This window comes from Trichosurus vulpecula, chromosome 2 (assembly GCF_011100635.1).
Source record: "Trichosurus vulpecula isolate mTriVul1 chromosome 2, mTriVul1.pri, whole genome shotgun sequence".
In the NCBI taxonomy this organism is placed as follows: domain Eukaryota; kingdom Metazoa; phylum Chordata; class Mammalia; order Diprotodontia; family Phalangeridae; genus Trichosurus; species Trichosurus vulpecula.
Window position 1 is genome coordinate 61,522,184 of NC_050574.1, and position 17,161 is coordinate 61,539,344.

Sequence of the window (17,161 nt, forward strand, 5' to 3'; positions counted from 1 at the left end):
CAATGCCCTGGCAGCTAGAGTGGGGAGGCTACAGCTGCCTGCCTTGCTTGGTTTGTCAAGCACTCCTGGACTATGGGGCTCTGGGGATGCTGCAGCAGGGCACTTGGGACTAGAAATGTCACTCTAGGGACCTCAAGTTACACACTTGCCCAAGTTTACCAGAGCCAGGATTGTTTTTTGAAGCTGTCTTTGGGGGCCACTTGGGGGATGCAAGCCCATTACTTGTCTGTTGGGAGGTTCTTGTCCTGACTGTGATATTTCTTACCAATAACTTGCTCCAAGTCCCTTCATTTTTCTGCCCTGAACAAGGCATGTGTCAGGGGCGTGGGTCAGGTCTTTCATCCCAGACCTTGGTAGTGCTGACCAGGCCTCCCCAAGGCCATTGGAACAGGTGTTTCCTTCAGGTGACTACCCTGCCTAGACAGTAAACATCCATCTGAAAAAAAACTAATCCCTGGCTCCTAGGAGAGCTTTCTCCCACCCCTGGGCAGCATTGGAAGTGGGCACAGGGTTCAAAGCTCAACTGCTGCATGATGATCTTTCAGACGCTCCCTTGTCTCCCCCCTCCGCAAGCCACAGGACTCCAGGGTAAAGAGTCGGGTCACCTGGATTCCTGCTCCAGGCATACCAGCTGCGTAGCTGGGTTACTGTGTGACCTCAGATTGTCTCTCCTTTGCTGCCCTGGTACAAATAGGACCTTGCCCAGCACTGAAGCCCAGAGGGGCCATAGATTAACTTGACTCAGGTTCGGCAAGAACAGTCAGCCAACAACTTTATTAATATCATAAAAGCTTCTGGATCAGGTCAGACAAAGAGTTTCATGTGTTAAGAGGAACCAGATGAGGTGTAGGTAGCCAGTAATAAGAACCAATGGATCTCTAGGACAACTTCAAAATTGAACAGCCATGCTCACGTTATTCCAAATAAAAATCCCAAAAAAGGCTGGAGAGGGCTTAAAACGGGCATGAAACAAAACCCCCAGCCTGTCAGTTAACGGCAAGTGAATCCTACAGTGGACGACGAAATGAAAGAACCAAACCCACCCATCCACTAGTAAAGCAGAAAGCCCTTGGCTCCTGCAGGGCCCTGGAGACCCTCCCCTGAGGAGCTAGTGAGAGAAGCCCTTGGGGATTAGGGGAAAGGCCCAGAAACCCAGTGCTTTGTGGTGTCAGGACATTAATCGGAGATCTGGGGAACGGGGGTAAACGGAACCACCTAGGGAAGGTCAGGCCTGCAGCCTGGTTAGTTCAGGTGCGAGTCATCCCCAGAACTGCTTAGAAGGTGGCCCAGTGGAAGGGGGAAGAATTGTTCGTGGGGCCCGTCCGTCCTGCCTGCAGTGCCAGCAGGCCCCAGAGGGCTGGGGTAGGGGCTAGCAGTACACTTGGAGCAGGGGTGCCCCTGAGGAGTCTGTCTCAGTTCCCTGGAAGGAAGAATCATGGCTTGGCGGATAACCTAGGGAGAAAAGACAGAGAGGGAAGGTAAGATTCAACTCCAATGCTGCTACCTGCCTTTCTCCCCATTTACCCCTAGCCAGCCACAGAATGGGAGCTGACAAAGCGATCAGAAGCTTTCGAAGACGCTTCGATTTCACAATCTGCAGAGTGGAAAGAATGCCCATCTTCTTCCTCCTTCATGGCACTGTCGCGAGGACTTTGTGGGGTCACAGCGGATAGTCCCATCTCCTCAAGGGATGAATGAATGTAGGCAGGGCTTGGCCTATAGCTGCCGACTGCCCCTGCCCCCCCACCCCCAGGCTGCTGGATAAGGTCCTTTTTATCAGATAGGAAGGATGTTAAGAGATCACCTGATTCAAGCCCCCAGCCATAGAGAAGAAACTGAAACCCCAATACCAGACTGAGGTGAATAGGCCCTTAGGGGTTGTGTAGTTCAACCCCCTCATTTTACAGATGAACAAACAGCTCAGAAAGGCTGTGGCTTGGACAGTTGCACAGGCAGTAGGGGGCAGAGCCAGAGTTAAAACCCTGGTCTTTGGACTTCCAAGCCTCCATGGCTCTCTGCCAGGCTGCAGCCTGAAGGGCCCGATCTCTGCACAGCTGTTCCCTCCCCACCAATCACATTGGGGAGCCAGACCTGGAGCCCCATAGGGACGCAGTTTCCGGGCGATGGCATCTGATGTTGTTTCCTGGGAGATCTGCACAGTCAGCTCTGAGAACAGGAATGAAAGGGTGTCTTCAATGTCCAAAGCCCCTCATGAGGCTTGGGTGTGGCCCACCTTCCCCCAGCTCCCCTTCTGCCCTCAAGGGTAGACAGGGAAAGCCCAAGGGTATGTTTAACCTGGAGAATAACAGAGGGGAAAGAGGACAACTGTCCGTCCCTGTATTGGAACAGCCCTTATCTCTAGGGAAGAGGGACTAGACCCATCAAGAACAGACCCAGAAAGAGTAGGTGGCAGCTGCAGAGGTAGCTATTTTAGGCTTCATATCAGGAACCCATCCAGTGACCAGGGCTCTCCCAAAGTGGAGCAGGGGTGAGGTGTGCCCCATCACTACAAATGGACAACCCCTTGCTACAGGTTGTACTCAATGACCTCTGAGCTCCCACCCACGCGAGCCACTCAGGAACCTGGGCCACTTCCACCAGATCTAGACCAAGCTGGTGAAGGCAGAGGCCAGGGATGAGTAGAGGGACCAAGGCTGGAGGAACCACAGGATAACCTAGAAAAAGAGCTTAGGATTGGGAGTCAGAAGCCCTTGTTCTAGACTTGGTTCTGCCATTTATTACCTCGATCACCTTGGTCAAGTCAGATAACCCACTTGGGCCTTAATCTGCCAAATGGGGATAATCCCTTACATCCTTCCTTCACAGGGCTGTTAGGAGAGCCTACTATTAGGGCTTTGAAAATAATAAATAAATAAGGAGTTATTGCTAGTGAGAGGAGAGAAAAATCTGAGAAAAAGCCCATTGTGGCTGGAGGTGGAGGGGGCAGAGAGACTACAGAAATACTGTTCTGACTGCTGTATGTGTCTATACCGCCAGCTCATCTCTATTCCCTCTCCTAAAACATGCCCTCATGCACGGATCGAATCCTCTTACCCTTCTGCGTGATGATTTCCATGCCTTCCTGCCACCTAAGTTCAAATTCTTTTGTCTGGTATACAAATCCCCCCTTGCCTAAAATCTGGTAGCAACCCCCTGTGTCTCATATTTGCTGCCCACCAAGATCTTAGTGACTGGCCCTGGATCCTCACTTCTGTCCCTGCCTTTTCTCACACTGTTCTGTGTGAATTCTTCCCTTCCTCTTGCCCTCTGAGGCGTATCTGCCCGTTATCCAGACACCTCAAATACCCATAGCCTCAGGAAGCCTTTTCCAACATCTGGCTTTTGGTAGAAACCTTTTCCTCATCTCCCAGCGCTTCCTGTCTCCCTGATGTACTACAGACGCAATGTTTTGTCTAGGGCATATCTGAGTCTGATTACTTCCCCTCTCAGACTGAGTTTGAGGAGGGGAAGATCAGCATCTCAGATCCTCTCATTATCCCCTCCAGGGTATACACAGTGCTCTGAACACTGTAGAACTGCAGGATATAGGGCAGGGAGGGTCACCAGAGATCACCTGGTCCAAGCTAATTTTACAAATAGGCCCAGGAGGGACAAGCAACGCAGCCAGAAAGCCTGGGATGGCTGCTGGAGCTGGACAGGGACATGCTGCCCTGGCTAGGGGAGAAGGGAAGGACGTACCATCCTGGCTGAGCACCGAGGCCACCATGGTGTCAGTGCCACTGTCGGGGGCAGGGCCCCGGCTCAGGCGGCTCTCCGAGGTGGTGGTGGGGCGGTTGCGGCTCTTGCGGGTGCTGATGCGGATGATGCCTCGGACCAGGCGGCACTCGGCGTCCTGCTCATCCAGGTGGTAGTCCTGGGTGATGCTGCTGATGAGGTCGGAGATCTTGTTCGTCTTCTCCAGGAACACTGTGTCCGAAGTGCACTTGGCTAGCTCATCAATCTGATGCATGCTGAACAGCTCCGTCAGCTTCTTAAAGATGAGAACGTCGATCTCCCGGCTGCTCATGGAGCCGCCGCTCAGCTCAGGGAGGTCGAGGTCTGACTCGTGGAAGGAGTAGTACTCTTCTGAGCTCCGGAGGCTCCCACCTACGGTCCCAGGCAGGCTGTCTCGGGGCCGCTGCTCAGCCAGCGGCTCCTTATAACAAGAGTCTGTGTCCGGGGGGGAGGCTGGCGCACCCCGGTATGGGTACACGGGGATGCCCTTCAGCTTGACATCAGGGTAGCTGAAGCTGCTGCCCATGAACGACTTGGACCTCTCTCTGTCCCGCCGGCTGGGAGAAACAGTGGTCGGGCTGTTGGGGGGCGGGCCACCATTGTGTTCCTTGCCCCAGCCCTCATCAGGAAAGTTCTCTGGAGGGCCCAAGGAGGGCAAGCAGGTCTCACAGCTGCGCATACAACCCCCACAGCGCTGATAGCAGGCCCGGCAACGGCGGAAACAAAATACAGCCTTGCATAAGTTCCAGACCCAGGGCCGGGGGAGGCAGCATGTTGTGGTGTCCAGGGGGGCCTCGGCCGAGCCCGAGATGAAGGTGATGCTCTCTGACTCTCGAGCACTAGGGTCTTTGGGGTTGGGCCTGCGGACCCGCCGGGGAGTGGCTGGTTGGGCCGGCCGGCGGCTTGGCTTGACTTGGGGTGTACCTGCACCATACATGTCAAGACAGACCTCTCTGGGAGAGACACCTGGTGGTCGCTCCCACGGAGAGGTCTGGCCTGGCCGGGCAGGGCAGGATGCTGGGCGAGAATGTCCAGAACGCCGGCCAGGCATGGCTCACCACATTACAGGTGCCTGGTAGGGAGTGGTGAGGGACAGTGAGGAAAGCTGAATGATCCCAACTCGTACCCTTTTCCCCTCCTTTCCCTGCTTGTGAAAACAACGGGCCTTGTATTGGGAGGTGAGGAGGACAAAGGTGAGAAAGGTAACCTGGACCAGTTGCCCTAGAGATGTGCCCAGACAGCTACCCCACAGTTCCCTCAACTCTTTGCCTACAGAGTCATGAGAACTCTAGAGGACCAGGAAAACAACTCAGGAGTCTTTATTCCCCAGTCAATTGCCCTGTGCCCTTTCCCCCAAATCAGGCCAAGAAAACAGGGTTGGAGTGAACTTTGGGAGCTATTACCTCTGTCCAGCTCTTTCTGTGGCCACCAATGGTGGTAGCAGGAATGGACGGGGGCAGGAGAGGGCACACCACCCTGCCTGTGGTCACCTGGAAAGTGAGGTTGAGCTTCTTCCACACTCTCTCCCCTCCCAGTCTCCTCCTCTGGAGCTCCAAAAGGTTTGCTGGTAAGTCTGCCCAGCCTGGGGCCTGCCCATGGCAGCCTCTCTCTCTCTCTCTCACACACACACACACCCTGCCCAGGAGCTAACGACAAATTCCTCATTTTCAAAGCAGCCCAGAGAGCCTTGTCCCCTACCCTCTCCCCACCCCCTCTTCCTCAGCCTACCCACTCCCCAGGTCGCTCCTGGCCCAAGCACAATTGAGGCTCCCAAGGGCCCCGACACCCAGGCCCAAGGGGATGATGCATTCACTAGTCATTGCAGCTAGGTAGGGCCCGCCCCTCCCACCACCCTCCTCTGACTCCCTCCTGAGGTGTCAGGAACCCAGCCCCTGCCGCCTGACAGGCCCAGTGTTTGGAGGAGGAAGAGTAGCCTGCAACTCTGACCTGGCTCTCCAATGGTTTTAGAATATTCTACTTCAGATAAGACAGTAGTGGTGAAAAGCACTTAACACAGTGCCTGGCACATAGTAGATGCTATGTAAATGCCCATTCCCTTCCCCTCGGGATTCGTTTGCCACCAGCACCTCAAACTGAGCTCATTTGCTTTCCCCTAAAACTGGCTCTTTCCAACTTCCTTGTCTTTGCCACTGGCTCTCAACATCCTTCCAAGTCCCAGGGCTGGATACTTCAGAGCCAACGTCGGCTCTTTGCTCTCCTCTGCCCTCCCACAACCAGATCCTTGCCAAATCTTCCTGGTTCTCTCTCTCCTCTCCAGTGCCCAGGCCCTCTTTTCTCTTTCCTTTACTCTCTCAAAGAACCTCCTAACTGGTTCCCTGACCTTCTTCATCCACCTAGGGTCAGCGTGTTCAGAGCCAGGATGATCTGTTTGGATTTGTTTTTTGAGGCAATCAGGGTTAACTGACTTGCCGAGGGTCACACAGCTAGTAAGTGTCTGAGGACAAACTTTTATTAAATATCACTGCCTTGTCCCTCATGACCCTCTAGTCACCCACACCTCAGACTCTAGCATTAGCCCCTCCCTCCATATCTTGGCTTCCAAGGCTTTCCATGATCTGGCCCCAACCTACCTTTCTGGTCTTATCTTTCTCTGCTTTCTTTTATGTTCTCCACACTGTGGCCGGGCTAGGCACCTTGCTGTCTCCTACATATCCATGCAAATGATAATAAAACAAATGTTTATGTTCCTGTTCCCATTCCACTTTGCTCCGGCTGTTCCCCTTACCTAGGAGGCCCTTCCCTCTCCTTTCCACCAACCCATGAGCATCATTTTGTCCAAGACTCATCCCCTTCAAGAAACCTTTCTAGACTGACCTCAAAGCCTTGTTCCTTAGAGACACACTGTTGTGTGACCTACATCTTCTTGGCTTTGCTTCCAGTTTCTTGGTCTTCGTTTTCTGATCAATCTCCTATGAAGGCCAGACCTTTGGCTTCCTTGGATTCCCCTTCAGCACCCTGAGTTGGAGGAAGGCAAAAGGGTCAGATGAACTGGTCGTTAGCAGACTGTATAAGCAGACGGGTCTGTTGGACCAAATGGACCTATCACAACACTACAGAGAAAGTATAGACTTAGCTCTCCTTATCAAGCTGGACTGCTGAAATAGTCTGCTAATGGATCAAATCACCCTTAACCCTCCATATTGTTCTCCCACCATTCTTCATGATACCAAAATAACTCCTTTTTACATAGATCTAGTCATGTAATTTCTGCTTTAAAGTCTTTGTCGGTCCTCTGTTGCTTGAGGAATGGAAGCCCTTTACCTGGCATTCAAGGCCCTCAATCTGGTGCCCACCCTAACCTCTGCAGCCTTAGTTCAAAGGACTACTTGCCACATATTCTGACTCCAGCCAGACTCACCCCTGTGCCATGGCTCACACTGTTCTCTATGCCAACACAGTCTACCTCTCCCCTCTTTTCTTCAACCATCAAATTCTTGCTGACTCAAATGGTACACACTTCTGCCAGGAAGTTTTCCTGATCTCCCTAGTCAATGACTATCTTCACTGAAGACCTCACAGAGCACTTCGCTCCTCTATTATACAGCACTAGAGTTATCTGGGCCACATTTCTTTATTAGACTGTAAGTTATTACATGAGGGCAGGGACTGTTATATTTAAATTCTGTATTTCCCTTAGTGCCATAATGATCTTCACATAAGCGGCCCCTAATGAATGTTTGGGAATAGAATGAATCTTAGTGCTTTCCTAGGCCAGCCTTCCTTTCACTAAGGAGGAAACGGAAGCCTAGAGAAGGAGTTTGTGATAGAGCTGGAGCCAGGACCCAGCTTTCCAAAGCGGGGGGGGGGGGGGGGTTGGGGTTTTTGCCTCTATTCCCCCATAACCCCAGTATGACTTCCTTGTACATCCTACAAAGGCAACTAATGCCTAATCTTTGGAGTGCTTGCCAATCCTGCATCAATCTATCCTCACTGATGAGGCCACTATCCAATCTCTTGGGTTAGCTCCCTGACTCAGCCTGGGGGGTGGGATGTCTCACTGATCCTACTCAAGGTGGGTGAGAATCAGCCCTGTGCTTGGCGTGTTCTCACCCTACCCCATCCCACTGCTAAGCCTTTCATTTAAAGAAGGGAAGTAGCCCTAGCTGCCCCCGTCCATTCTGGGCACTCAAGACATGGAGTAAATTGCTCTGCCCTGTAGAGGCTATTAGCCCTTAAGTCTTTATCCCATCTTTCAGCCTCCCTGCTCCAGGTAGGGTACCCTGGCTGGAAGAGAAGCCTTACCTTGAACTTCCTCCATCCCACTATGGGAGAGGGGGCAGGGAGAGGTGTCTTCTGGGGTGGTGATATCAAAGGAGAAATTATTGCCATTAACCCATACCCAAGGATCCCTACAGGCTTCCTATTGACTTAGAAATCCACATATTCACATTATCTAGGTTCTACTCTATTTTTTATCTTAGTAAATATTTCCTAATTACATTTTGATCTGGTCCTCATAGCACTCAAGGTCATATACCTCACCTGGCTGATTATGTTTGAGACCTCTGGGGGGTGGGGAGGAAGGGGAGAGAGGGGCAGTGCCATTTCCATCAGCCTTCTCCCCTCCAACTTAAACAGCAACACATACACACACACACACACTCTCTCTCTCTCTCTCACATACCCTCTATAATGGTAAATATGTCCTCAGTTCTTCCCACCTGAAGCAAGACTTACTGGGCCTAGCAAGGAATAGGCACTGAACAGACACGTGCTGACTTAACAAGAAGTATGCAGACATTTCTGCAGGGATTTAAAGCTTGCAAAGCAGTTTACGACGAACATCCCATATGATCCTCATGACACAATTCCAAGGTACCGAAGCCTTTCCTGATCCTAGCACCTGTTAGTGCCCTCCCTAACACCTTGTCTGGAACTGCCTTGTATTTGTTTTCTTTATATTTGTTGTGTGTGTGTATATACATACAGCATAAATATACAGTTTACATATAAATCCTTATACTATAGGTACCACTATCCCCATTTTACAAACGAGGAAACTGAGGCAGAGAAAGGGGAAGTGATTTGTCATAGTAAAACAGCTAATAACTGTCAGGCTCAGGAATCAAACACTGGTCTTGTTAGCTGCATGTCCAGGACACCCCCTGTACTACACTGTCCCACAGATACCTTTAATTGACCATTAAGTGTCTACTGTGTACACAGTGTCTATCGTGCTAAGTTAGGGATACAAAGAAAGGCCAAAACCAAGGAGCTGCCCTCGAGGAGCTTACACTTGAGGGAGATACCAGGTAGACATCTATGTACAGATAAACTATGGACAAGATAAATTGGAAATAACCAACGGAGGGAAGGTGTTAAAATTCGGAGGGATCAGGAAAGGCCTCTTGTAGAATGTAGAATTTTAGCTGGGGCTTGAAGTAAAGCCAGGGAAGCCAGGGGGAAGAGAGGAGGAGGAGAGAGAGCATTCCAGGCATGGGAAATAATCAATGAAAATGCCCAGAACTGGGAGATGGGCAGTCTTGTTTGGGAACAGCAAAGAGGTCAACGTCACTGGATCTAAGAGTGTGGGGCAGGAGAAGGGAAGAGACAGAGAAGAGTTGAGTATGATACCTCTGGTGCAAGCCTGTGTGACTGTGAGGACGGTGGTACCTTCATCAGTAATAGGGAAATTAGAAAGAAGGGAGTCTTTGCGGGGGGACAGATGAATTCTTTTTTGGACATGTTGAGTTTCAGACATCTGAAAGACTTCCCAGGAAGCTGGAGATTTGCTATTAGAGGAGAAAGGTCAAGCCTGTACGAGTACATCTGAGAATCATTAGCATGTAGATGATAATTGAATCCATGGCATCCCAGGTGACATAGTACAGACAAGGGATAAGAAGAGAGAGCTTATGGCAGAGCCCTGTGGAACACCAACAGTTAACTGGTGTCACCTATATGAAGATTCAGCAAAGAATACTGGGAAGGAGTTGTCAGATACGTAGAAGGAGAACCAGGAGAGAGTAGTGTTCTGAAAACCTAAAGAGTTATAAAGGAGAAGCAAGTGAGCAAGCAGAGTCATACGCTATAGAGGTGTCAAGGAGAATGAGGATTGAGAAAGGGCCGTTGGATTTGGCCATGAAGAGGTCACTGGTCACTTTGGAGAGAGGCTTTTCAGTGGGATGATGAGGTTGGAAGCCAGACTGCAGAGAACCGAGAAGACAAGAGGAAAGGAAAGGGGGCACTTGTGGTAGATGGCCTTCTCAAAGAGTTGAGCCACAAAAGGAGAAAAGATACAGGATGATGGTTAGTGGGAATGAAGGACCTAGGGAAGGTATTTTCCTGGACATGCCCATGTTTAAAGGCAGTAGGGAAGCAGCCAGTAGACGAGGAGAGAATAAAGATAAATGAGAGGGGGATGACGGGAGGTTAATTTGTTGGAGAATATGGGTCGACATGGAATCATTTGTATTTAAGGAAAAGTTAGCATTGACAAGGATAAAGGCCACCTCTTTGTGAGAGACCTCCGTGGTAGAGGGCATCTGAGTGATAGGAGACGAGGAAGAAGAAGCTACTAGAATTTTGACTGAGTGGTAGATAAAGATTTGAGTGAATCTTAAAGGAGAAACAACTGAGTGATGGGGGTGAGGGGGGAAGAACCTAGAAGTGGCAATGGGGAGCAAGGAGTATTCCAACCCACCCCTCCTCTACCAGTGTGTTGGGAATGAGTGGAAGGGCAGCCAGTGCTCAAAGGATGGCCAGGGAGGGTGGGGCATTGGGAGCAAGCCCGAAAGCCCATCTACTACCCAACCAGGCAGTATAGTATGGTAGAAAAGCATTCGACTCAGTGAGGAGACTGAAGTCTTACTGGCCGTGCCGCAGATAAGCTGTGTGATCCGAGATGACTCTCTGAGCCCATTTTTTCCAATTTTAAAATTAGAATTATATTTACACTCTCCAGCTCATAGTTTTGTTGTGAGAAACTTTACATAAAGGTGAGCTGTTATCGTCTTGTCTGTTATTGCTAGTACCTTTCCTCGTTCTAAGTCCCTTCTTGTCCTAGGTGTTAAGGGTGTTTTCAGCTCTAAGATGTCAGCTTGAGATCACAGCAGATGATCTCTAGGATTCTGGTTTTAAAGATAGATTCCCCAAATTGGGGAATTTTCATCTACAGGAAGAGATGGTAAACAGATGTTTGAAAGGGGTTTGGGGGCAGGGGATGGAGAATGCATTTATTCAAACAAATGTAGAAGAAAAGAATGAATGGCCCAGCCCTGGTATTCAAGGTGGCTTAGTTTAAGGTCTGAGTCACAAACTTATTGTGTGACCTTGGGTAAGTCACCTGACATCTCTCTGGGCCTCAGTAGTTTTGTCCTTTGTAAAATTGAGGACTTGGATGAGCTGGTAATTTAGGGTCCTTTACAAGTCTAAATCTGGGTGTAGAGCACCGTCCTTGGTCCTAGGGGAGACACAGAGCCCTTGCAAGGCCAAACCCAAAGCCGCCTCCTCTGGGGTGGCCTCCCCTAACTGATGTCAACTCGCTTCTGCTAGCCAGCTCCTTCTCAGAGACCCCCATCATTTAGCATCATCGTCAACGTCTTTGTCCGATTCCTCCATCAGGTTCTGTGCTCCCTAGGCCCAGGGCTGAGTACAGTGTTCTGAATGCAGAAGGCAATTAGAAGCAACCACAACTTTAGTCGAATCAAAACAACTGGGGGCTTTGTGTGCCAGCTGCTCATCAACCAAGTTGGGGCTCATTGCTATGGGCTGAGGTGGGCAGGTCAGCAGGACCATGCCAGGCTCCAGGGCAGATGCCCAGGCCTGGGGAAGGTGGGGGGTCCCTGTACAGCCTCCATTCTTCCTACCACACCTGGGTACCCACAACTGGGCAGTTCAAACCAATTGTTCTCACCCGACCCTTAGAGTGCTTTGCAAACATCCCAATCTATGTATTCCCTTATTTAATCCTCACCACAACACTAAGAGGTATATGAAGTATTACTCCATTTTGCTGAAGAAAAAAAAGGGAGGGAGGGAGGGAAGAAACATTTATCAGGCACCTCCTCTGTGCTAGGCACTGCGCTAAGCGCTTCACAAATATTCTTCAATCCTCACAACAACCCTGCGAGGTAGGGGCTTTTATTCCCATTTTACAGTTGAGGAAACTGAGGCCAGAGGTGCAGCGATCTGCCCAGATTTACCCAGCTAGTGAGCATGAGGCAAAATTTAAACTCAGGTCTTCCTTGTTCCATGCCCACTCTGTTCACTGAGCCACCTAGTTGACTTGTTCGCTATCTGATAAACGTCTAAAGTGGGATTTGAACCCCGGCATTCCTAACTCTAGGTCCAGCGCTACCATACTGCCTTTCCAAGGGATGATCACAAGGGAGACTGAATCTCAACTCCCTTCCTTCAGTAGAGGCTGGGTGACTACCTCATTTAGGTAGCTGCCGTTAGACCCGGAGTCAGGAAGACCCAAGTTCAAATTCAGCCTCAGACACTTAGTAGCTGTGTGACCCTGTTTGCAAGTCACTTAACTTGTCTGTCTCAGTTTTCTCCTCTGTAAAATGGGGGTGAGTGTAGCACTTACCTCCCAGAGCTGTTGTGATAATTATAAAAGGATTTGTAAACCTTGAAGTGCTATGTAAATGCTATTATCATTATTCACCTACCACAACCCAAGGCTGTCTGTGCCCCTAAACACTAGAGGCCTTTGTTGGCCATATTAGCTTCTCTTGCTTAGGCTGGGAGGAGGATCCCAAAGACAGGGGCTCCAACTCTGGCCTCATCTTGGGGCCTCCATGGCAGCATCGATTATATTCCTTCATTCCTTGCTCTATTTCTCATCCCCCATAAGCCTAAGTTCATGCTCCAAACACAGAACTCAGGCTGGGCAGAGGTGAGATCTGAGTGCAAACACCCTCCTCTGTGTTCCCCTCCAGGGAGGAGCCCCAGACTCCTCAGGAGATAAACCCTCAGCTAAGGTGTCCCCTTGTTCAACAGACTGACTTATTCGATTCCCTTCTCCCATCTGGAAGCCTAGGGTCTGGCCTACTCCTCCAGGCAATACCCTCAGCTTCTGTCACCTCCTCCTCCATCCTTAGCCAGTGACTTCCTCAAGTAATGGTCAGTTGATGGTCAGGAGCTTCTGTCACCTCCTCCTCCATCCTTAGCCAGTGACTTCCTCAAGTAATGGTCAGTTGATGGACAGATATGGCTCTCCTTCCTTTTCCAGTCAGCTGGCCTTCTGGGCCCTACCTGAAACCCTCAAGTACAATGAGGCTAGCTACGTTTGTTGGGGTACCCGCCCAAGGACCTGCTTCGGTGGCTGCTGTCCTCCTCCTCTTCCTGCCTCCTTGCTGCTAACTGACCATGCATGTCCTTGCTTTTATGGGGGTTCTTCCATGGCCAACAACCTGCTTCTCATCACCTCAGCCTCGTGGAATCATTGGTGCCTCAAGACTCAGCCCACCTTTAACATGAAAACTTTTCTGACACTTCCCCCTGACCCCATCTTAGAATTACACCCACAATTTTACATTAAAATCTTGCGTTGTATTGCCAGACTTTGGGGCTCTCTTAAAAAAAAAATTTATAGATGCCAGAGGCTTCATGGTGTAGTAGACAGAGAGCTAGTCTCAGACCTGGGTCAAAGCCCTGTCTATGAGACGTATTGGCTGTGGGACACTGGGCAGGTCACTTGTTTCAAGCTCTCCACATTGCAGAGAAGGTGCTGACCTTCACTGATAGAAGACTTTCCTCACGGAGGATCTCCTCCTCAAACACAGCGGGGACAGGGCCAGTCCCTATTACACTCATCGTTAAGCTTATGAAAGCTGCCAACTGCCCTAAGACTTTTGGGACATGGAATATACATATACATACATACACACACAGTGTGTCTCTTATAAAAAAAAGATCCTTGAGTGCAGAGAGTATCTTTCCCTTTTGCTTTTGTATTCCCAGAACCCAAAAAAACTTGTTGATTGATTGGAAAGCTACAAGAGCTCCCATTTTCTTAGCTGTAGCTAATGCGGGGGGAAAAAAAAAAGGTGGTGGGGGGGGCCAACGATGATGACTAAAACGATTTCTCCTATTCTCCCCGTGGAAAGTGATTTGCCCAAAGGCACACAACTGGTTGCTGGGACATTCCAGGCTAGAACCCAGGTCTCCCCAATCCAGGGTTCCTTCATTACAATGGTATCTCTTTCCTAACTATGCCCTGATGTTTCCCCAGGAAGGCAATTAATTTGCTTAATTTGTTACAGCTGAACCTGGCATCAGGTGAGTTACCTCTAACACTAGTTATGTGATCATGAGCAAGTCATTTGGCCTCTCAAAGTGAGTTTGCTGGTCTGCAAAATGGACTAATACTTGAACTTCTTACCTCACAGGGATGTCGTGAGGAAAAAAGCTTTGCAAATCTTAAAATGTTATGCAAGTTACTGTTAAATTTCCAAGCTCCTTGGTTGAGGAAGGAGGATTTGCTGCACCTACCCACCCTCACTTCCCCTCATTAGCTGTATTCTTTCCGTGGCCATCCAAGACGACCTCTTGTCCATCAAACAAACAAAAGTCCTGTCTCCCTCAGCCAGTACACATCAAGAGGCCACTCTGGGCTAGATGACCCTAAAGGGATCCCTTAGCCTCAAAAGTCTTTTGGTAGGGGAGCCCTCTCTTTCCTGTGTCTCCTACCCCTCTGACTGGCCTCACACAGATGCTGGGTAGGAACCTGTTAAGCACGATGGCCAGAGAGAAAGCAACAGGAAGCCAGGCCACAGGAGCTGCTGGGTTTGCACCTCCTTGGCCATAGGCTTAGTCTTCCAAGTCTGGAATGCATTCAGAGGTCGAGCCTCTTCCGTTACTGCCCTATCCCGCCCCCAGACCCCCAGTCTCTATTCTGGATTTCTTCAAAAGCCTCATTTGTTCGCCCCGAGGCTGCCAAGGGTGGGAGCCTTCGGGGACACCAGGTGATAAAGAGTTTGGCCTCGGCGACCTGGACGGATTGGGGGGGAAACAGGCTGTCATGGGTGGGTGGGGAAGAGGGCGTTGCACAGTCAATGCAATGCACAGGATGGAGTTGCGGGGTGGCATAGACTATCTCTGGGTGGGGGGCGCACCCGCTGCCATTGGAGGGGGTGGTGTACACACGCTGTCACTGCGGGGTAGCACAGCCCGGAGCTGCGGGGGGATGGGGGGGGGGACACACAGGCTGGAGCTGCGGGGGGATGGGGGGAACACACAGGCTGGAGCTGCGGGGGAGGGGCACGGGCTGGCCCGGGGGGAGCACGGAATTCTCCAGAGTCCCAGCCCCGGCCCCCGCCCGGGGGATCCCGGGCAGCGCCAGGCTGGGCGGTCCCGGCCGGGTCAGGGTGCCCAGGCCGCTCCGCTCCGCAGCCCCAGGACCCGGCCGGCCCGGAAGCGGCGCCCCTGGGAGCGGCGCCTGCCGAGCTCCAGCCGCCAGGAGTGCTACAGGTGGGTGCGGGACAGGTGAGCCCAGGTGAGGTAAGGTCCAGGTAAGGGAAGCCCAGCCCGGTCCGGTCCCGAGACCCCCCCACCCCCCTCGCCAGCGCCCCGCTTACCTGTCCCGCCAGGTGAGCAGCCTCAACGCAACTCCTCCTTCTGCGTTCACCTGGGGCCCAGGTAAACGTCTCGCGGGACGCTGCGTACGGGCTGCCGCTAGGGACACGCTTCCGAACTTCGCGAAGCCTCGTTTTTATCCCCCGACCTGGGCTGGGCCGCCCCCGACCTGAACTGGGCCGCCCCGGCCCCGCCCCATCCCCAACCTCATCTGCGAGGAATACTTCCACCTGGGTCCGAGCTCCACCTGCACCCTCTAAGCACCTCTGTACGCCCACCCGCGACACCTAGGGGAGGGACCTGCTCCCAGATTCCTCCGGGCACCTTGGCTCTCGGAGTGGTTTTTTTTTTGTTTGTTTATTTACCTTTGAGAGGGGGAGGGGATTGTGTTTAAGTATTTTCCAAGGACTCCGTCAGTCACTAAATCAACAAGCATTTATTCAGCTTCTACAAAGACAAAAATGAAACAGCCCCTGTTCCCAAAGAAGCCTGAAGTACGCCGCTGGAGACAATACGTGCGTGAATAAACACATACGAAACAGTTCAAAGGTGGTGGAAGGGAGTAGTCAACAGTTAAGAAACATTTATTAAGCGCCTCCTATGTGCCAGGCACTGTGCTGAGCTCTGGGGATTCAAAGAAAGGCAAATGACAGTTCCTGCTCTTTAAGAAGTCACAGTCTAATGCCGGGAGACAATATGCAAACCTCTCTGAAAAAAACAAGATATAGACGATAAACAACCGAGGCAAGGCATTGGTATGAAGGGGAACCAGGAAGGGCTTCTTGTAGAAGGTAGGATTTTAACTGGGACTTGAAAGACGGCAGGGGAACCAAGGTGGAGAGAGGGAGAGAGAGAGCTTCAGGCTTGGGGCACAGCCAGAGCAAAAGCTTGCATGTTGAAGGAACAGCTAGGAGGTCAGGGCCACTGGATCAAGGAGTGTGTGGCCCGGAGTAAGGTGCAAGAAGACTGGAAAGGTAGGAAATGACCAGACTGTGAAAGGCTTTAAAAGCCAGACAAAGGATTCTGGAAGTAAGAGGGAGCCACTGAGTGGTGGAGGGACATGGCCAGACTTTTGCATGGCATAGATTTCATAAATCCAGAGTTTGAAGTCAAGAGGATATATTCTAACCTCCTCATTTTACAGTTTAGACTGTGGGCTCCTTCAGGGGAGGTACTATTTTTCACCTTTCTATGATGCATCCCTGGCATTCATCACCCTGCCTGAGATGCTTGTTGGCCTCAAACCGTAGATTCATGGACCTAAAGCTGGGTGGCCGTTGCCTCAAATACCCTAATTTTACACATGAGGCAACTGAAGTCCAGAGAGAAGGTCTTTGTGAGGGAGACCCAGAAGACCAAGCAGGGGAGCCCAAGATTAGCTGGAGGAACGAGGTTCCTCCTGCAATACATTTGAGGTGTTTCACTTAGCCTCCCTGGGCTGGATTGGAGTGGAAAGGACTCTGGAGTGGGAAACAAGGCACAGTTCTACCCAGGATTATAGGGCCAGCTCTGGAAGAGGTCTTGACTGAGAGGACATCTAATTCAACTTTCCCATTTTACAGAGAAAGAAACTGAAGCTGAGAGGTGAGATGATTTACCGAATATCACATGTCTAATTGCTATCTGAGCCCAGGTCCTCTGACTCCAAACTCAGCAGTCTTATACCACAAGGTTCCCACTGATAATTCACTTTCTCCTTCTGGGCCTCAGTTTCCTTTCTGTACAAGTAGGGGACTGGACTAGATGATTCCAAAGGGCCCTTTCGAGTCTGACATTCTGTCTTCAAAAGTCCCTTCTAGTGCTAAGATTTTGTGTTCTAAAAACTTTTCCAGCCCTAGAATCTACTCTATTTTCTGTCTCCTAACCAGTGAATTGGCATTTA

At 50.8% G+C, this 17,161-nt stretch overlaps 1 protein-coding gene across 5 annotated transcripts; it reads right to left on the reverse strand.

Moving 5' to 3' along the window:
- Nucleotides 1-755: 755 nt before the first annotated feature.
- KDF1 (keratinocyte differentiation factor 1) lies at nt 756-15,361 on the reverse strand. Of its 5 annotated transcripts, XM_036743049.1 has the most exons (6): nt 15,282-15,361; nt 6,571-6,711; nt 6,327-6,400; nt 3,700-4,807; nt 2,092-2,166; nt 756-1,452 (listed from the first exon to the last, which is right to left on the reverse strand). In XM_036743049.1, the coding sequence occupies exons 4-6, from the start codon at nt 4,784-4,786 to the stop codon at nt 1,370-1,372; spliced, it is 1,245 nt and encodes a 414-aa protein (XP_036598944.1). In that variant the 5' UTR covers nt 4,787-4,807; nt 6,327-6,400; nt 6,571-6,711; nt 15,282-15,361; the 3' UTR covers nt 756-1,369. The 5 variants fall into 5 exon arrangements, with proteins under 5 accessions (XP_036598944.1, XP_036598940.1, XP_036598941.1 ...); XM_036743045.1 differs by lacking the exon at nt 756-1,452 and having other exon boundaries at nt 1,482-2,166; XM_036743046.1 differs by lacking the exons at nt 756-1,452; nt 6,327-6,400 and having other exon boundaries at nt 1,482-2,166.
- Nucleotides 15,362-17,161: the final 1,800 nt, after the last annotated feature.

Bases quoted from the DNA above. Each gene is read 5' to 3' on its own strand.
- KDF1 (XM_036743046.1), bottom strand. From the start codon at position 4,786: ATGCCTGGCCGGCGTTCTGGACATTCTCGCCCAGCATCCTGCCCTGCC. The intron at 2,167-3,699 runs GTACGTCCTTCC...TCCTGTTCTCAG, and splicing joins CTCGGTGCTCAGCCAGGATG to AGCTGACTGTGCAGATCTCC.